Source organism: Cardiocondyla obscurior, linkage group LG06, assembly GCF_019399895.1.
Source record: "Cardiocondyla obscurior isolate alpha-2009 linkage group LG06, Cobs3.1, whole genome shotgun sequence".
Classification (NCBI taxonomy): domain Eukaryota; kingdom Metazoa; phylum Arthropoda; class Insecta; order Hymenoptera; family Formicidae; genus Cardiocondyla; species Cardiocondyla obscurior.
The window spans coordinates 6808675-6828168 of record NC_091869.1 but is presented as its reverse complement, the minus strand read 5'-3'; the positions used below and the strand labels follow the sequence as shown (position 1 = coordinate 6828168).

Genomic DNA, 19494 nt, shown 5'->3' with positions numbered 1-19494 from the left:
CCGTAACGTTAAAATTAAGATTAGACGAAGTATGAGAATAGGAATTCAATTTTTTCGCGAATACGTAAGAGTGAATTCTAATTGTTATTATTTTTTTTTATTTTACATTTATATTACTAGAGATTATATGTTCACACGCTATGCGCGCGATATTTTTTAAGACGCCCCAATTACAAACTACGAAAAAGAATAAAATTATGTGACTTACAAATTTGCATGAGCTTCAACGGAGTTATAGAATTCTGCCGGAGACTGTAACATAAAATAAAACATTAATGTAGACGTGCTGGAAACAGTTAATGTTTAGACAAAAAAAATTACGCGTTTGTATTTGATTCTTTAATAAAAATTAATAAAAATAAAATTAATAAAATGACCAATTTAAAAAAAGAATTAATTCTCACCTAAAAGCTGTTCCGCCGATGCATGATGCCCGTCCCGGGCCTGCTCCTCCTCTCAGGATGTCTGCGGGATGTCGGGTTGGCTCTTTTTCAATAGCAGAGTATTATCTGAAACAGAAAAATTAAAGTTAGTATTCTGTTCTGCTCAATGTATTGCAGCCTAGCGTTTTAAAAGCAAATAAGATTATATAATATTGTAAAATTATTGTAATATATTTATTTATTCATAAATATTATTTATTGTGCTGATTGCAACATCAAGACTGATGTTTTGACTGGAAAATCCTTTCTAAACTGTAGCATGTTAGGCCGAGCATCTTACCGTTGCACGCTCAATATCTTAACGGGAATAAGTCCAAAGTTGTATCCCATTACGTCTAAGCATGCTGTCTCTACCCCGTCTTTGCTTCACTATAATGCTCTATCGCGTTGCCTGTTCTATGCAACGTACCTTCAGCTTCTGTCTCTCTTTCTCGTTCCATCGCCATAAAGCGTCCCTTGGACCACCCCTTGATTATTCCCCATTGGCGTAGAAACTAATTAAAGTGATATGTTCACTCTTTGTTCTCGTTAATTGTATCGTCATACGTTAAAATTAACTTTAAATTAATTAATAGCTCACGGTGTAAATCAATTTCTTTTTTTCTTTTCTTTTTTTTTTTATGGAAATATTATTTCCGTTATTGTACATACTTTAATAACCGTGGTTTATGATACGCGATAATTTTGCGATATCTTTTTCACATAATATTTAATTATTTTTTCCTTTGAGACGTTTTACTTTAAATTTTAAGACACTAACGATGTTAACTTAATTCCTTAAAAGCCTATCACGTTTAGCGTCTTAGGACGACGAATGTTACGCCATTGGCGAAGGGTTGAGATCGACCGTCGGTGGGTGTCTCCTCTCTTTATCTCCTTGCACAGATTTTAATATAAATTATAATCTAATGTCGTTTCTTAATACCTTTTCTCCCCCGACCGCCGTCGTCGTCACCACGGTTTTCTCCGGACCCCAAAACGCCAAGGTCATTATTAGGGATTTCTCATTACGCGATCAATCATTCTCAGGGATCGCGAAGCTAATTTCTTGCGTCAATTAATATTGCGATAGCGGCCATCGGCGGAGAAAACGTCGGCGGCATTCCTTTTCTGCCTTCCGACCGCCTCGTTCCTCATTCTCGTATCATTTAACATTCAATGGATCGTCTTGCTTAACGTTGCAATCATACTCTTCGAAGACCTTACAAAAAAAAAAAAAAAAAAAAAAAAACTGCTAAATAATTGCGCGGCGATATATCACAGCTGCGTTTATTTTATGAGACAGTTATTATTAATTGAACGTTCTGGCGTCTGTAGTAAATACTAGTTTCTTAATGCCTTGAATTTCAACGTGAAATAAATAAGATTGACGTCGCTCTTGAGACAATAAAAGTTGCAGGCAAGATCGCATAGGTTGATCTCGGAAAAAGCTTCTCCGATGCCTCGAGGTGGTACATAGAGCGGGAGTTAAGATAGAGAGCAAACCGATGGATTTATGCCCTGGACCACGAGGCATCATCGTTCTCCCTCGATAGATATATGGAACTTTATATGCGTTTCTCCACACATTTCCCGCATCTCTCTCTCTCTCTCTCTCCTTCTCTTTCCTATCCTCTTTCTCGTTCTCACTCCCTGTTTCTTCCCTCGCCAATATTTGCTCTCGTACGCAACGCCTTGGGTTCCGTATTTACGAACAAATACGCATATACAGATATATAAACGTGTCCTCCGTGTTTGCCTTCTTATATCTGCCTGTATTTCACGCTGGCCGCCCCTAAAAGCTACCGTCGAACGCCCCTCCCGAAATCAGATCAGTAACCCCTTTAGCAAACTTCAATTTCGATGAGTCCGCTGTAAGACATCTTACTGCTGCACTAACCACATCGTAGTTGCTGAGTCAAATATTTTCCATACTTTTGACAATTGCACTTTACGGGATAGACGAACGTATAAAGCTCAGGAAAATCTATTCGCATCGGGAATATTCGAGTTGTAAAAAAACAAGCGATTAAATATTGCAGAGAATGTAAATCAATGTTTAAGAAATGTAATTGTTTATTAAAATGCTCGAGCAGCGTTTTGAATGTTGGATGTTAAAACGCAGGGTATTTATTATTCATTTTATAACAGCGAATTTTCTGATAGTACACCCTCGTGATCCGACTCTTGTGAGAAATGTTCGGAAAGTCCGGGAGCTGCGTCTCCGAGGAAAGAGGATCGGGGAGACGGTCGGGGGGAGGGAGGGGAGGGGGCAGAGGGGGTGACCGAACTTTGGACTTTGAACTTTGCCGCTCGAGTGACCTCACGGCCGTTTTATTTCACTTTCGGCCATTAACATACTTCGCTCTGGGATTTTTCCTACTTCTGCGCGCGAAGTAGGTACTGGCGCTTGCATAATTACCGTTTCACCGTCTTACGGTTTTCTTTCTTATACCAATTGAGTGAAAGGTAAAAAACACGATTTCTTCTACTTGAGGATGAAGCGCTTTGCAATTATTTTTGTCTGTATTTGTGAGTTTACTCGGGAAGCAAATGCCGTTCGTTCGTGTGCGTTATGAGGGAGATTGATATCGATCTCGGCCGTCACGCGAATTTATCCGCAAACGGCGGGTTATCGGTAACAATTATACATTTCAGCCGAATACTCGTCCCACACTTTTGACTTCGGAGGGAATCTCTTCTGGAAAGTCGTTGTTTCGTTTCGTTGTCGTTTACAATTCCGAAAGTACTGTCGTTTATTGTTCGCGATAGCTCGGAAACAGCTAGCGGGGCCGCAAAAAGATGACGCGAGGATCGGCGGTACCCCGAAGAAAGGACGGTGGTCCACGCGCGCGGTGAAGAGAAAGAGCAAAAAGGGCAGCGCGGCGAGAAGGAAAGCTCTCTTTTGCCGGTGGACGCGACGGGGAAGAGAGCTCTTTTTCCTCTTGGCCAGAGGATCCATGTGTGGAGCTCACGGCCACCTACGAGACGACGCCGGCGTCGTCCTTCTCGCCGGCAAAAAGTAACACGAAAGTAAGCCTATCGTGGGAGGCGTGGAACGCGGAGCTTTTCCCTGTGTATCTCCGATGAGTTCTCGACGTGCTTTCGTGGGAGTGGGGGCGACGCTTGCGCGAATATTGTCGGCGAGGAGGAACGATGGGGTCGGAGGAAGCGAAAGAGGGACGGAAAAGCCCTCTAGGACCTCGAGGGTAGGACGCGCGCGCGGGGAGGAACGAGGAACGTCGCTGGGGGTAGGACGTTCCAGCACTCCTCTTCGAGGCCTGCAGATGCAAGGATGTCCCTTGCGATCGCTCGTTTTTAAAATATGTTGTTCAGAGATTACCAATGTGTGAAAATCACGTGCATCAATTCTCGTCGTATCTGATATCGACTTTACGGTCTTGATTTAATATCACGTAAACAGTTTTAGAACAGCAATTCAATTTACAACCGTATAACTTGTGAAAAAAAATTACATTAACTTAATTACAACTTTAAGCAAAAATAATTTCGTATAATTTTGTAAGTTAATTTAAACGAAAAAAAAATTATTTTTTAGTCGTCGGCGCCAATTGCCGGCGTTTTACTTTACCTTTATTGTTTATATTTCTATACTAATGACTTCGCTAATTTGTGCCTTTAAAGAATTAATTGCGAAGAAAGTTGTTGCATTCTAAAAGTTGTTACTTTCCATTTCGTTTCGATTCGCTGGCCAGTGGAACTTGGAAAGTCGATAAACTCCGTTAGGCGACGATGTCAGGACGACCGTAAATGCGCTTATTAACGGGACAATTGTAAATGAAATCATTTAAGAAACTCCGATCGGAGTCGACCGTCTCGGTGCGTTAAAGCAAACATCGCGACTGTTTATTAAAACGTACTGTACCCTGGATATGGATTATCCGTCGACGTTTATCATCACGTTTACCGCAGCGAATGATTTATGGAAATTGATTGCAATTAAACAAGCCGCGTGAGCGTCGCGAAAAACGAAGCAAGGAGCGACGTAAAACTAGAAAGAGAATTGATACGAATTTAAGGAATTTATCGATCAGCTTCGGATAATGCATTCGTCATTTACTTTCTTGAAATACCACGTTAAAAAGTATTTTAATGACGGGTGCTTAAACGCGGAGTCAAACTGTCGTCGTAATCTTACAAAGTGCGCGTTATACGCCTAGAGTATCTTTGCTGACAAAAAGCATTTTTAAACATCCTCACTTTAATTACGAGGCTGCAATGATCGTGCGCGCGGAAAATGCGTGGACGTGCATCGGTAAACGTTATCGCGCCCGGTTCTAACGTTGATCTTTCACGTCTGGTAAGACAAGAGATATGAATGCATGAATGTATTGAAAGTGCCTTGGAACTGGAACGACCGGTATCTTCCCGCGGCGTGGAGGACACAAAGTGTCACATGCCCGTGTGCACCGGACATTCCGTTTTACCTCGCGGGCACAATGGAACGACACGCGAAACGATATTAATTATTTTCGCCGCGGAATAATATTATTTTCAAGGCGGAGGACAACTTTCTTTTCTTAATTTTTCGTTTCGCGCAGCCGCTCGTGTTCTATCTTAGCGTCGCGTTTAAGGGCGTTTGCCTTTAGCTGTGCCCGTTTCTTCGCATTATTCGGTGTGAATTTGAGAGTAAATTTTCGATTTGCCTTTCCCCGTCCCTCCGCATCTGGCCGACGTTCCGTCCACGGGCAACTTTGGAAGGAACCTGGAAGGAGTAAAAGTTGCCGACGGTTGGCGGAAAGAAAGATAGAGAGGCGAAGCGAGAAGAACTACTTCATTGGTGGAACTTAATTCACTTAATAGATTCTAAATGGAGTAACTCCGATCTGGAGAGACTCGGCCGTTTCTTAAGCGTCGGAATAAAAAGTTCCTGTCCCGGTGAGAACGGAGACAGCCGACGCATCTCAAAGACGGGCCGCAGATCGGCTAAGTGAAAGTGATCAAGAGAAACAACGTGTAGATACACGAAAAAAATAAAAGAAAATTTACACGATCGTCGCTAATTAATAATCGACGGCGCGGTATCCTTGCTCGGGCGTTGCGATTTTTCTATATCTTTCTATGCCACATAAATCCGTTTAGAGATTGCGTTGGGGTCTCGTATTGTTACAAGTAAAAACCAGCGAATGAACAAAAATTGGCTGAATTAACTTTTACTGCTTGCGTAAAATTCTTTGTCGATGCCCACGTTTATCGTAGGTAGTATTTGGCATTTATGCGAAATATTAATTATCGTTGCTCAGTATTTGGTATAATATAAAGAAAAAAAAAAATTCGGAAAAAAGGGAGAAAATTTTCGCTTTTACGCGGGCCGCGAATTATGTAAAAAAAATTAAGGTAGCACTCCGGATTAAACATCCGTTATATTACATACTTCGATAATTCCCGCCATCGGCAAACCGGTGAGGTTTGTCCGGCGTTTGCTTTTGATGCTTTTGAGCCCGCTGAAGTGGTGGCCCGTGGTATTGGTGCAGGTTCGAGGGAGCCACCCAAAGAGAAACGCATCGGTCTCCAGTAGCTAATTTATGACTTCGGAGGTGAATTTTGTGCAGGAAACACATCAAAGTTCAGTAGCGGTCAATGCAACTCACGCGTATACGGCAAGAGAAGAGGATGGTATATCTGCGTGAGAGAAAGAGAGAAGGGTTAAAAGATGAGGGGGAAGTAAAGGAGGAAGAGAGACAGATAAATGGAGAGAGATGGGAAGCGAGAGAGAGAGCGAGCATGGAGCTTCACGGACGGTAAAGCAACCACGGGCCGCGCTCTAACTACGTTAAAAGTTTTAATATTAGTTTAGTCGACGGCCACGGTAGATTGAGACGTAATTCCAGGTAATACCACGGTTCTACGAGCTACTTCCAGCTAATACCGAACGAAACGCGTTCTACAAAGGACCCTCTAGCCCCCGCGCTCCTTAATCTGCATTAAACTCGACGTTCGGTAGCCCGCCGCCTATCCGTCGACGGCGAACGTGTCGTCGTTCATATGATCGTACGGTATCTTCGGTTTTTGCGAGAAGCCGTTTCTCCGCGAGAAGTTCTCCCTTCGGCCTCTCTCGATCGAGTAGAGCCCATGATCCGGTCGTGGAGGTTTCAATGATACCATTTGAGAACGCCCTTCTCCTCCCTCGGCGTTCCTAGCTAGCCACTCCGTCGCATTATGACTTCGAAACGAAAAGATGAACTTTGCTGACGTGTTTGTCAGCACTTTCGCTATGCGTAAAACTTTGATTTTTAACGGAGGGAGTTTCTGGACGGAGGGAATAAAAATTAATTTTAATTTTTTCTTAAAATATATATATCTCGGAGTAGCTATGTTACCGTCGTCTAAAAATTGCGGCGCGCCTATCGCCACCAAGTAGCCGTGTGATTTTCTTCTAAGATCTCACACCGGCTGCTGCAGTTTACGTGCACTTCGAGCAGAGGTTTACCCTCGTCGCCGGTAATTGAGCGAGGCGAAGGGTCGCGCTTCCGAGCTCTCGTAATTTCTTGTCACACGACGGACGTTTCGGAGTGAAGCGCGGCAAGGCGCGCAGGGCGTACAGGCGAGGGAATAGGAAAAAATGCACCTGCGACGGGTAATAATTTGTGCCGTCCAAGCTACGGCGGAGGACCCGGGAAAGAAGTGAGGGACGAAAGAGGCAGGCGGCGGAACGGCGAAAAGGGGCGGCTGAGGAGACGCGGGAGGTGGATGGAAAAGGAAATAACTCGGAGGTGGACCACGCGTTTTGCTTGGAAGCTCGTCTCCGTACTAGCAAAATCGTACTACGCCCTATCTTTCTTCCCCTCTGCACCACCCTTCTGCCTTTCTCTCCTCCGGTGCTCTCCTCTCTTTTGGTCCCTCTCCTTCGTCTCTCCCCGTTCTCTCTCTCTTTCTCTCTCTTTCGTCCTTCGTCTCTCTCGGAGACGAGTCGATGCGTACGTACGAACACAGGCAAGAAAAGTTTTACTCTCACTAACACCGATGCAGGTCCAACGTCGCATATCCAGCCTCGTCTCTCTTTCTCTCTCCATCCCGCACTCTCGCTTTCGGCCTTCACTCTCTTTCTCTCTCTCCTCTCGCTCGCGTCTCTCCTCCTCTCTAATCTAACTCCTCGCAAACGCGCACACAACCGCGTATCGGCGCTGTTCAACGTCGGCGGTCTCCTCCTCACCAATACCAGGTTGAAATCCTCCTCCGGCTCCTTCCACCAGCCCCTCTTTCTGCTGCCTCCTCCACCTTTTCCTCTTCCTCTTCCATCGCTGTCCTCCTCTTGACGGTGGTGTTGTACGACCTCTCGGGGTTGCTCGTGGAAAATCGGCGCTCTTCGTCGACGTCGCGGCGCGGACGGTTCGGACGGGCCTCGTAGGGTTGCCTAACGTCGATCACGGGTCTACGTCTCCTCTTTTGAGCTTCCTAGACGCGTCTTCCGGCATCGCGGTAAACAGAGGAGGGATCAAACGGTGCCCCGGAGTCGTGCGAAAGATGGAATCTCTTGCGGGTCCAACCACCGAGCTAGCTCCCGATATCGCCGCAATCGCCGATTGAGAAGATCTCTCCCGCTCATCACCGCGAAAGTAAGTACCGAGAGACGAGGAATGAAAGCCTTCTGTGCGCGCAATTTTATTTCCCGCGACTTTCAGCCGCGACATTGAAATTTTTTTTACTCAAATAATTGATAACGAAACTGAAATGGTCATCGTTTGTGCTGGTGCGCGTGTGAAGAGAGAATGAGTGATAACAAAGGTAGAACTTCTCCTTCTTTTTAAATATATTTTTAAAATTATTTTAATACGAATGTGTTATCTATTTTTTTTGTGTGATATTTATTAATAAGTAGGAATTGTTTTAACTGTCTTCGACATTAATTGACGCATCGATTCACGTATAATACGACTTCGCAGCGCACGGTAGCACGAGAGGTATTTTCTTTCTTAATTTCCTCGCTGTGCTGCGACACAATTTTCCGCGTTTTTTTAATCCGATCTTCAACGTGTTGATCCGCGAAAGACGGGGCACGTTTTGGCGGCCGTGACGACAAATTCGCAGGTAGGCTCGAAGTGGTGTGCGAACGTGCACTTGGAATTTGGTTTTCGTCAAAGTTTCCAAGGTGAACTGGTTGTGCGCGCATCTGCGGGGGTATACACCTCACAGGGGCGAAGAGGGGGGGCGGTGAAAGAGGATCGAGGGCGACGTCGGAGGGAGTCTCGGTTGGGAACTTTGTTCTTGTTCTTGCGAGGAACTTCGGCTCACCTTCCTACGATCTCCCCTCATACCCCCGGTGCCCCCCTCGCATCCCCCGTGCCATTGAACAAACTAGTCCGCTTCAACGATAGTTACTTCTTTCTTGTTACGCGGCTACCGAGTTTCGCGCCGACACGCCGCTTACGGAAGGTTGCGGTGAACTTGGTACCCTCGTTCGCCCCCTCTCTCTCTCTCACTCTCCATTTCGGCCACGAGGGATCACCAGGATTCGGGGTTAACGACAGTTCGCTTGTCCCCGTCGTCTTCCCAACGACGCAGCCGGCGAAGGCCAAGGTACCAGCGAGCGCGGAGTTCACCGATACAGTGAAATCGGCGCTGTTCTTGGGCAATTATGGCGGAAACTCTTGTTAGACATCTACATTAAACTCAAGAGTAATCTGATAGTTTCTGTTCTCCAAATGGTTGACGCTGGATATCACGGTGCTTAGCGTTTTCTCCCGCAGATTGATATGCAAATCTCGCCGCTGCACTTTTCCGTTACGTTAAAAAATATTTATCGTCGCGTTAAACTTAAAAAAAAAAAATTATTTTATTTTATTTTTTTATTTTAATATGAAACGTTGTTTAAATTATACTTGGTAATTATTCGGTAACTATTGTGACGTTACTTATTTTACTCGGGTACGTTTATTGAGCTACAGTATTGAAGAAAGGCGTTTGTTTCGGGGAGTTTGTCGACGACGTGGCTCAGCTCAGTTTTGATAATTAAATTAATTTTTAAAAATTCCTCGCGAGTATCACCCTTTCTCGCGTCGAACAAAAGAAAGGGAGAGAGAAAGGGGTAAAATCGGGTGCCAAACGAGAAGGGGGAGAGAACACGAGAGAAGAGAGAGAGAGAGAGAGAGAGAATGAGTGAGTTGGTAGGGGAATTGTTACCCGAAGTTTAAACTTGGTTGTCGACTGCCGTTAACAAGGTTTGCCATGGGGCTGGTTCAGTAGTGTCTAGGTCTCGGGGTGTGCCACATCTCGCGTCCGGAGACGCTCGTCTTCGTCGCGTCTTGGAGCCGATAAATGGACAGCCGCGGTTTTATTGTTTTTTTCTTTTTTTACCAAGGGTCGCAACGTTGCCTCGAAGTAACGAACGAACGAGGGTTCCTGCGTGGATCCAAGGCGTGACGGCGCCGACTCGCCGAGTGTCGCTGCACAGTTAACGTCGGAGTGATCGCGATTGACTCGCGAAGACGAGCGTGAAAATTCTCAGCCGTTGCATTAGGATCTGTCAATGGATCGTATGATGTATGTATTCATCGTTGCGTGTGTTAAAGTAATTTCCCTTGTTAAATTACTTTTGTTAAATTAATCTTTAATTAATGTTATTATAACTTGGCTTAGCATTCTGTAATTTTTTATATTTAAACAAAGTACTGTTAAATTGTTTATTATTTTTGCTACTAGGGTGAAAAGATGTAGTTGGTTGTCGTTATAACGTTAGTAACTTAGCAGGGCGGGCTAGAAAGACGATCCTAACGCTGCACGCGCAGGATTTAGAATTTAAGTTGAAAAGTCGTAGTATGGGGCGGCCGCCAGTGGTTAAATCCCCGCGTTCGCTGATTATATCGATTCGAAACCTCCCTAACGGAATTACGTCGAAAATTGCCCTAACCTCGCGCAACCTTAAAGCCACGCGAGAAGAGGTGACGCCATCAGCTTTTATCAATTGATAACGTTTCGAGTTCTGCTCTATTAATTAATTTATATTAATTTTTTTTTTTTTTTTTTTTTTTTTAATATGTGTTGATCTGTTAAAAGATATGAGAGGATCAAGTCAGACTGAGCAAACAATTAAAAAAATTATTATTAGTGATTTAGAAAGCTATTTAACTAACAATCAATGTTATATCTTTTATTTTCTTATGTGCAACATTTATACGATCATGTAACGTAGGTTGGTGTGTGCATTACCACGTTCGCGCGAATGACATTTATCATAAGCAACGTGTCACGGGCGTGATTAATTGCTTAACGTCAGCAAGCTAAACCACGTAGAGACGATGGCTTAATTAATGAATAATTAATTATACATATATTCGGGACGGTAATTTTCTCGCGACTTACGCGCCCGATTGTTTTAACTTTCTGCTTACCCTTTTCTGATTACAATTAGCGTGTGAAGCATTCGGCCGTTTAGAGGATCGATGTAACGATGATAAGTATTTTTGAGCGATAGCAATTCACGTCGCGGTAGCTTTTTATCGCGAATACGGGAACGATAACCAATGCCGGCGGCATGGTGCTCGAAGGCCACACGTTCAATCACTCCGCGGTAAAACAATGAAGAGAGGAAACGCTCCATCGAGATGCAAATCGATGCAAACTTTTATACGAATCCTGGCCATCGACCGCCTGCTCGACGATGGACATTGTTCGCCGTGTACTTTTTTTATATCAACGTAACCATCATTCAGCCCGTTTATTGTTATCACCCTATTAACGATGCAAATTGATATTATTATATGACTATACGATATTAGTTGCATCGCCGCGATATTCCGGGGTTAAAATTTTTGCGCAATTTCAAGCTGCCGCCGTGAAAAATATTAGCGATTAATTACGCCCGCACCGCGAGCGATTGCCTAGGTCTTTTCGATAATTTTCGGTTATCCCGGTGAGTCCTCGGCGATATAACCGGGGTGCTCGCGCGATAGCGTGATCCAATTTGTCGAAGAATGCGCTATCGCGGGGTAACTGCGAGACGGTGCAAGAAGACGATGGAAAGGGTTAGATGGGGCCCGAGAGAGGCGGCGGAACGATGACTGCGATGAGGGACGCGAGATGCAGAGGGAGCAGGCAATTAATACGACGCGGAGGCATGCACGTCGGCAGGCAACGCCGAAGGCTCGCTTCATTAGGGCCCGAACGAAGGGTTGATTTTTACCCCGAAAATCCTTCCGTCGGCTCATTGGTTTCCAATTATCGAAATGCCGTCGCCTTAAGGCGTTCTTGTCTTGCTCTCCTTTTGCCACCCCCGACGTACAAACCCTTACGATCATCTTTGTAAGTGCGGTTTTATCTGTTGAACAAACGCACGAGTCGCCGCTTTCGAACGGCACAATAGTTATTTCGTCCGAAGTTCGGCCGGTCGCATTTATTTCTCGGTGATTAGCGCATCGATTTAATTTCTACGAGAGCAATGCTAGGTCAATGCGCCTTGGATTCGGAAATGTTTGATAAGCTCGTTTTGGAGCTGTTCGGTTTTAAGTGCGTTATATATAGAAGACTTGTGACACATGCATTTCTTATAATTTTATTCATCATATCTACGAGCACGTATCTCATTTGCAAATATAACTCTTCCCGATTAAATTACTCTGATGTTTCGAATTCGAGAAGTCGCCCATTTGAAGACTCTTGTTATCTATTCTTGATTTACTTTTCTCTTGTCAGCTATACAAGGCGAGATAGAAAATAGCGTCGGTTCAACAACATCTCGCGAGAATCGAATATCCTGTAAGGGATCTGCGTTATTAAAGCTGCCGTGCGATAGAAACGGGAGGGAACCGAAAGCGGCTAAATGCCACATCGAGCATGGACCCCGGTACTCTTGCAGAATTTTCAAAATTCAACGCGGTCGCGGGGGGAGAAAAGGGGGAAGAGGGATAGAAGGAACTTCTCTACGTATGAAAAGGGGTGAAGAGACGGGGGGAGTACGCGGGTGGGACTAGTGAGCCTGGGAATAAAGCCTGGAGATCGGAGTCACCAACGGCTCCCGGAGCCAGTAGGAATCTCGGAATCCCCACGTCGTGCTTCCGCACCTGTTTTCCGGTGCATCGAAAAAGAGGCGGGCGTTCTTACGCTCGGCGACGGACCAGGCGAGGCGAGGTAGCGCGAACGAGAAGAAGAAGAAGTGGCGAGGCGGAGAAAGCGGAAGAGAAGCCGTGAGGTGGCGGGTGATGGAGGACGAGGTAGAGGATGGCGGATCAAGAGAAGGAGCGCTTGGAGCAAGAGGTGAAAGAGGAGGAGGAGGAGGAGGAGGAGGATGACGACGACGACGACGACGAGGAGGATGACGAAGAAGAAGGACGAGGCGGAGGAGGAAGAGGTAGAAGAGGACGAGAGGGATGTCCGGGGGTGACTAAGCGGGGGTAGTCCAATCAGAGCCGAGTACGGGTGGGGCAGAACACCTCCGCCCTCTCCCGCGTGTTACCTCCTGCGGCCCTCCGCAACCCTCCCGGTCCTCGGAATGCGCCGGAACCAGCGCTACCTCCGAGCAGGACCACCACCATCTACCCCATCCCCCGCGCGCCGGGTTCCTACTCCACCTTCACCCTCCTCCCACGTAACCTAGCTTCCTCCGGAACCCCCGCGGCTCCTCCTGGCGGCTGCCCAAGACAAGTGCCCGCGAGAGATTCTCACGGCATGAGCGGGGATCGTTACGTACCACCGACGGCGAGGATATCCACGGCCGAGAGGATCTCCACGACGATTTTCGCGCGTACGCGACCCTAAAGCCCTCCACGCACGTACGAACGCACGCACGAACTCACGCATTCACGCAATGCCCACCGCGGCTGGGAACGGCTGCGTTCACCTACCCATCAGACCGCGATCTTTGGGGCGGTGTGATTAAGCGTTCTCCATTTCGGCTCGGAAGAAACGATCGTTTACTGGTACCTCAACTAAATCGTCGCAGTAAGTAATACTCATCGAATATTTTCATCTTTCGAGAGGTGGTGATCAAGTTTTTGAAATTGTGATTGGTTTCTCTCGCTCTCCCTTCGTTTAATTTGGGGGTCGGTTTTGTTATCGTAGGTTTAAATTTCTCCAGAATGAAAGGATTACAATAAGATTTCTCGTGATTTTTAATATATTTTTTTTTTATATGTCAAACAACTTATTTATGTAGAAATTAAAATTTGATCGTTTTAGGGTATCGAGATATATGGAACGTTTCTTTTCACCGCGTTGTTGAAATCAATCCGGAAGGTGCTTGGCTGTGAGGGTGGAAATAGTGTTGGCGCGTACGGTCGGATAAACACCTGTCGGTAGAAAGAGAGTAATCGAATAGGGCCATAGATCGTGAAGGGAAACAGCTCTACATGTGAACGGATTGCTCGACCGAAACGCGAGTGATTCGATCTTTTCTGAACCATTGCGTTCGATTTGTTTTGCTAAATTATCGCCGCAAAGTTCTTCCTCGATACAAACAATATAAAATTTATAAAATGTTGCATTAATTACTTTCTTTAGCAATGCTTTAAATATCTTCTTAATTAATGTAAAATTTAATAATTTCAAATTATATCTTTGCAACAGTAGAAATTTATTATATAAAAACTATGTTATTTTTATTAATGATGACAAGAGTAAAAAAAAAAATTAATTAATAAAATAAAAAAGTAATAAAATAAAATAATAAGATAAATAAAAGAAAATACATTATGTGGATCTCTATGTCAACGTTCAGTCGCGCTTCTGGATTCGTCAGGATATTCTTGTTGAAATTAGTTACGTATCACGTAGGAAGACAAAATGGACAGGACGTGGAAGTAGGGCGATGAGATTATCTCGGCCAATATAGCGAATGGTTCGGAATGACTGCAATTATTTCGCGGTGCGTGTTCTCGGTGCCGATTGGGTAAACTGTTTCGCAATAAAGGGAACCGAAGTTCTCGTTAAATACACATACGGTTCGTCATGCCTTTCCGTACGGTGAAATAAACGGGCGTGGATCCTCGTTAATTGTAGATCGCATAAAGGTAATTATTTTGAGCACGTAAATTTTGTGACATGGAAATTATTGCCGTTTCAAAAATAGTTATCCACGACGGTTTGTGCCACTCCGGAGGCTACATTTGTGAAATGTTCATCAAGATTTGTGCGTCCCTTTATGCAAACGCTTCAGTGTCGGTTCTTAATGGCTCTTTATGGATCACAACAGACAGGCGCGTGTGCAATGTACGTTTTCACGAGACAATGTAGACTATAGCTACGCAGAACTTACCGGAGGAGACGCTTTATCGTGCCGGCTCGCACGTATACATTTATATTTAAGAGGGAGGACGAAACTTTGCTGACAACATGGCCGACACGACTCCGGGCTTTTCTACTCGCCACTCTGTCTCTTTCTCTCTCTTTCTCTCTCTCTGTCTATTTCTCTTTTCGTCGCCTCTCGCGAGGACAGCCTTTATTCTATTCTCACCGTTTCTACATTGGCGAGAACCGCCCACTTGCAGCATGCGCCGCGAAGTAATTTTCGAGAGGAAAAAAAAAGAAAAAAAAAGAAAAAAAAAATCGCGATTCAGTTCAATTGTCAGGACGACACGGTCGCGGATTCTTTCGAATAAATATAAGGCATATTCAGCATTTGAAACAGCTCGCAGCATTATTTACGAAAATTTCGACTCGCAAGTGGAAATACAACTCCGAGTATCGTAACAACGAGTTAATGGGGCTGCAGGGAAAATGAGTTTAATGACTAAAGTTGCAGCTCGCCGAATAGAATTCCGGAGAAAGTATAACGCGATAGCACATGAGAATAAGTGCTTCTGATGACTACGGGGGTCACAGAAGCAAATTGAATTTTCCTCGTCGTGGCCGCAGATTTAATTTGTCGGCAAAAATGATTAGGCAGGGCGTGATCGTTCATCATTAACAACATGTACTTTTTTTTCCTCTCTTAATTTTTTTAAGGCTAATACAGTGTTTCTATAGTTATGGAATTACTTCAGATATTATTTCGAAAATGCGTGAAAGTGATTTTACGAGTTTATTTGTGATGTATGAGTGAAGTAACGGGGACGCGGGGAAAGCTTCACGCGAGTGCAGACGCCGATTCCTACGGCGGAACGTTCTCCGAGTTACGTTCTGAGACGCGAATTAACGAGTCGGCGATCGGCAGGTTCGCGTCAAGCACGTCAAGCTATTTAAGCGCGAAGTCACGCGAAGGTGCGACCGCAAGGCACGCGAGCACGTCAACGCGGTATTTCCACGAGCTTTCGTTCATGTACCAGGTATTTGGTTAATCGGGAACGCGGAGGGATTACGGTGTTTGGGGGTCGGCAGAAATAACAATCCTCAGCCTCGATCCGATCAAATAAAACCACACGTGTACACCGGCGTATCCGCGGTACCAGAATTAAATCACCGCTGACTCGTTTATTCGAACAATGATCCGGGAATGTGCCGTGTTTTTAAAACCATATATAAATTGCAATCTTCAATGGGGGCCAATTTAAATTTAATCGAACATACGATATTTTTACATTTCCGATAATATTATCAGCAATGACGGAAGAACAGTGTGATCGATGAAAAAAAAAAAAAAAAAAGAGTAATGACCCGTGGCGCTAATTGTTACGTAATTGACCCGCTTTCTTATCCAACCTTTTTCATCGCGGGGGTAAATAGCGCGGGGCAGAATGGGCGGAGAGTAGTGGGTATCTAGAGGCGACGTTTTTGCTATCCATCATTTTAAACGATATTACGTTCCACGCGTCTTTTCGCCCAATCTCCCGCGCGTCTAATGTACGTAAAGCGGATTGAAGAATCAGAGGGAACTAACGCGAGAGCCCAGGCGTCGTCTGAGCGTTACCTTGCAATGATCCGTAGCACACACCGGTCGCTCTCCGTCCTGTTTTTTCTCGTGCCGTCGCTGCCCTTTCTCGAAAATGCCGCGAGAAAGCTGCGAGGGCGAGAAAGACGGGGGGAGAAAGGGGAACGCGCGGGAGAACGGAGCGAGGCGCGGAAACTTTTCTTGTGCAAAGTACCACGCGGACTGGCTCGAGGTTATGAAATTCTGATGGCTCATAAAATGTAAGAAAATTTACAGACTTCGCCATCTTCCTCTTTCTCTTTCGCTTTCTTGCGCCGCGCGCGTTCTCCGCCTCTCCTTCTTTCTGGTCTCTCGCTCGCCTCTCTGCCTTCTGGCTTGCCGTCTTTTCGCGTTTTCCGTCACTTCTCTTTCGCTTCTCTCCACCACGACCGAATCCCGCCATCGTCGTCGTCGTCGTCGTCGGCGGCTTCGCGAGCCGAACGGAAGAGAGCGGACGGAGGGGACGGCGCAAAGTTTAAAACTCGCGGCAATCGATTAGGAGTCTGGCAAAGGAGACTTCCCCCGTTCATTGCTGCTACCTTTCTCGCTCTGTTAAAATTGACGCTGGTGTTTCAATATTTTTTATTTTTTTTTTTAATATAAAATCGGATACTGATCCAGTTGATATAAAATTTTATTTAAAGACGATCGCAAATTTCTCAGAGATGCAAAGCGATCTTTGCAGCATCTTGTCGTATTTTAAATAGCGCGAATTGTTGATTCTGCTGTCGGAAACCGTAATCGTTTCAAAGGATAAGATTACCAAATCAGAGTCTACAAAGACTGCTACGATGTTCGCGGTAGCGCAAAGTCTAAGGGCTAGAGATAGAACCAATATTTATCCGTAGGGAATGAGAGTCGCAATATAAATACGATATTCCGGAGAACTTTACGGTGCTCGTGGCAAAAATGGCTGCACCTCCCTCGGAAACTACTTCCACGTCCATCGAAACGCTCTCGGTCGTTCGCAGTCGGGCCGAGGCGAATCTTAATTAACGCCAAGCAAATGAATACGCCCTGATCACTCAAAATTGCGCTTTCGGTCGCCTGCAGGGCGATTTCAGAACTATTTTCGTTAATCTTTACTCGTTCTTCATTTAGTTATTCCGTCGAAGATGAAAAGCATAATTTTCCCATCCGCGCGTTAAGGTCCTTTTAGATGAGAATTATATCAACATTCTGTCTACGATTTTTTTCTTTTTTTTTTCCTTTTCTTTTTTTTTTCTTTTTTTTAATTTGTAGGCGATGGAATAATTTGATGTGCCAATAGAGGATCTGAATTATACTTTATGAGTCTGATTTTACCATATTTTATGTACAATAATTAATTCAAAAAGCGACTGGAAATTTTCCAACGGGGAATTTCAAGGCAACGAGGCTCGCCCAGCGCTCGCCAATCTCGCGCGAATAATTATGTATAAAGGCGACGACGATGGCGGCTGGCGTTAGCGGCGTGGTAGTGGCTCGCCGCTCAAAATACGTCTAAATATTAATGAGCTGTCCCTGCCTACGGCGTGGCGCCTTCGTCTGGGCGCGTTTACTCTCTTCAGATAGGGCCCGCGCTGCGAGTGTGAGTGTCGAATGTGTCGAAAAGTGTGTGAGCGTGAGTACAATGTGATGCAAGTTTGTAATTTCGCGTCACGTGCTCGCACATGCCGACCGGTGTTCATCTCCGATGAATTGCAAGCGCGCAGATATATTCTCGACGATAAGGAGGAACTTGCTCGTATTATGTTCGCGCATTTGATGATTTTATTTTATTTTATTTTATTTTTTTAATTTACGATTTAATTTGATTATTATCGAACGATCTCGCATCTCCGATTGCGAATAATTCAGCCGCAGCCAACGAAATTGTCATCGGAGCGTAGATTCCATTTGCCACAGCGTGAACAACAGACGCTGCCTATTTTTGCCTATTCTCGCGCTGCATTTGGAGACGTTTCACGGGATTAACACTTGCTCTGACAGTGCTAATTCGCTTCTACTTTCCCTCGCCTCTCTTTCTCTTTTACCTCGTTATTCTCCCGCTGCCGTATCTTTCTCGCTCTCTTTCCTCATCCATTTCTGAATCGGAGTAAAGAGGCTCTCGGCAGAGGAACAACGAGGGGGAGGGGGGGAGAGCGCAAAAGGGTTGACAGGAAGAAGTTACCTGATAGTTAATACAAAGACTGTCATGTAAGATGCGCCGTCAAGCGGTGATGCCCTCCCCTCGCTCCTTCCGTCTCTGCTATCTTACCTTCCCGCCCTTTATTTTGTTCTCCTCTATTTTCCCAGGGCTCCTCCTCTACCTAGCTGGCAGATCCTTCGGGACGGCTAATTGTGAGTGACAGTCGCAACGGGTAACGGGAGAGGGATCAACGTCACTCCCGAGAACTTCTCAAAAGCCTCGTTGACGCTTCTTCTCATTTTCAAAGATCGCTATATTTTAATGAGCGACACGTGCATCTAAAAATCCCTTCTGTCGTCGGTGTAATTTTAATGTCGTCGATCCGCACTCGCGAGAAGCGCAATTTTGCCGGACCGATCTGTGAACACCCGGCGATTCTCGGCCGCGATTCCCGTCTTTATCGCGGGTTCTAACAAGGAGAGCGCACCGTGGCGCACGCATCTGATTCTCCCTCGTCGAAACGCGACCAATCTCAAGTTTACCTAGCTACGGAGAGAAGAGTACGCCGCTGACTGTATTTACCATCTCTCGTAGGTACTTAATTTTGCTTTCGGAATGAAGCCCGGGGGGAGCCGCCTTTGGATTGAGGCCGGTAGGTGGGAAATAGCGTAGGTGTTACCGAAAGGTAAGAGTTGCCGCGCGTCGCTGGCGGAGACGCTGGTGTTGGTGGCACATTGAAATACCGGCGATATGCTCGAGCAGCGAAGCTGCAGGAAACTTCCGCCGAGTATTTTCCTGGGACTGTCTCTCACAATTAGAATTCTCCGGGGAGAAAGCCAGCCTCGTAGACGCAGAGTAATGCGAAGATAGGTGTCTATTACGGGGAGTCTTCGCTGATTTTCTAACAGCAAGGGATATCGGGCGCAATTTATCGTGCGCGATGGGCGGGGGGGTCTCGCGAACGTATAATGAAAAATTTAACGAGGATATTCGAGCCAGCGGTTGCGAATATGTCTCGATATTCGTAAGAGGGTTCTCGAGGAATTTCATTAATTGTACGATTGATCGAATTGTTAAAGCCCGAAATTGCGTCAAGTTCATCACGCGGCTCGAAAAGAGGGCTAATTTATCCGGCGAATTCTTTCCACGGCTGGCAGCCGACGGAG

The 19494-nt window shown here is 45.4% G+C and overlaps 2 protein-coding genes across 8 annotated transcripts in view; one reads left to right on the top strand and one right to left on the bottom strand.

Moving 5' to 3' along the window:
• LOC139103435 (myelin transcription factor 1) overlaps positions 1-19494 on the top strand; it is a 246360-nt gene that overhangs the window by 84691 nt on the left and 142175 nt on the right. The window contains exon 1 of one of the 7 annotated variants that reach the window (XM_070658088.1): positions 7802-7999. The exons of 5 other annotated variants lie outside the window; for them this stretch is intronic. The gene's annotated coding sequence lies outside the window, so the exon portion shown is untranslated. Of the gene's footprint in view, positions 1-7801; positions 8000-9909; positions 9924-19494 lie in introns of those variants that run through there. One more of the 7 variants, XM_070658089.1, reaches the window with a different exon arrangement.
• Positions 3227-6004, bottom strand: LOC139103443 (uncharacterized). Its single transcript, XM_070658114.1, has 2 exons — positions 5818-6004; positions 3227-5148 (listed from the first exon to the last, which is right to left on the bottom strand). Exons 1-2 carry the CDS (start codon positions 6002-6004, stop codon positions 4964-4966), a joined length of 372 nt encoding a protein of 123 aa, XP_070514215.1. The 3' UTR covers positions 3227-4963.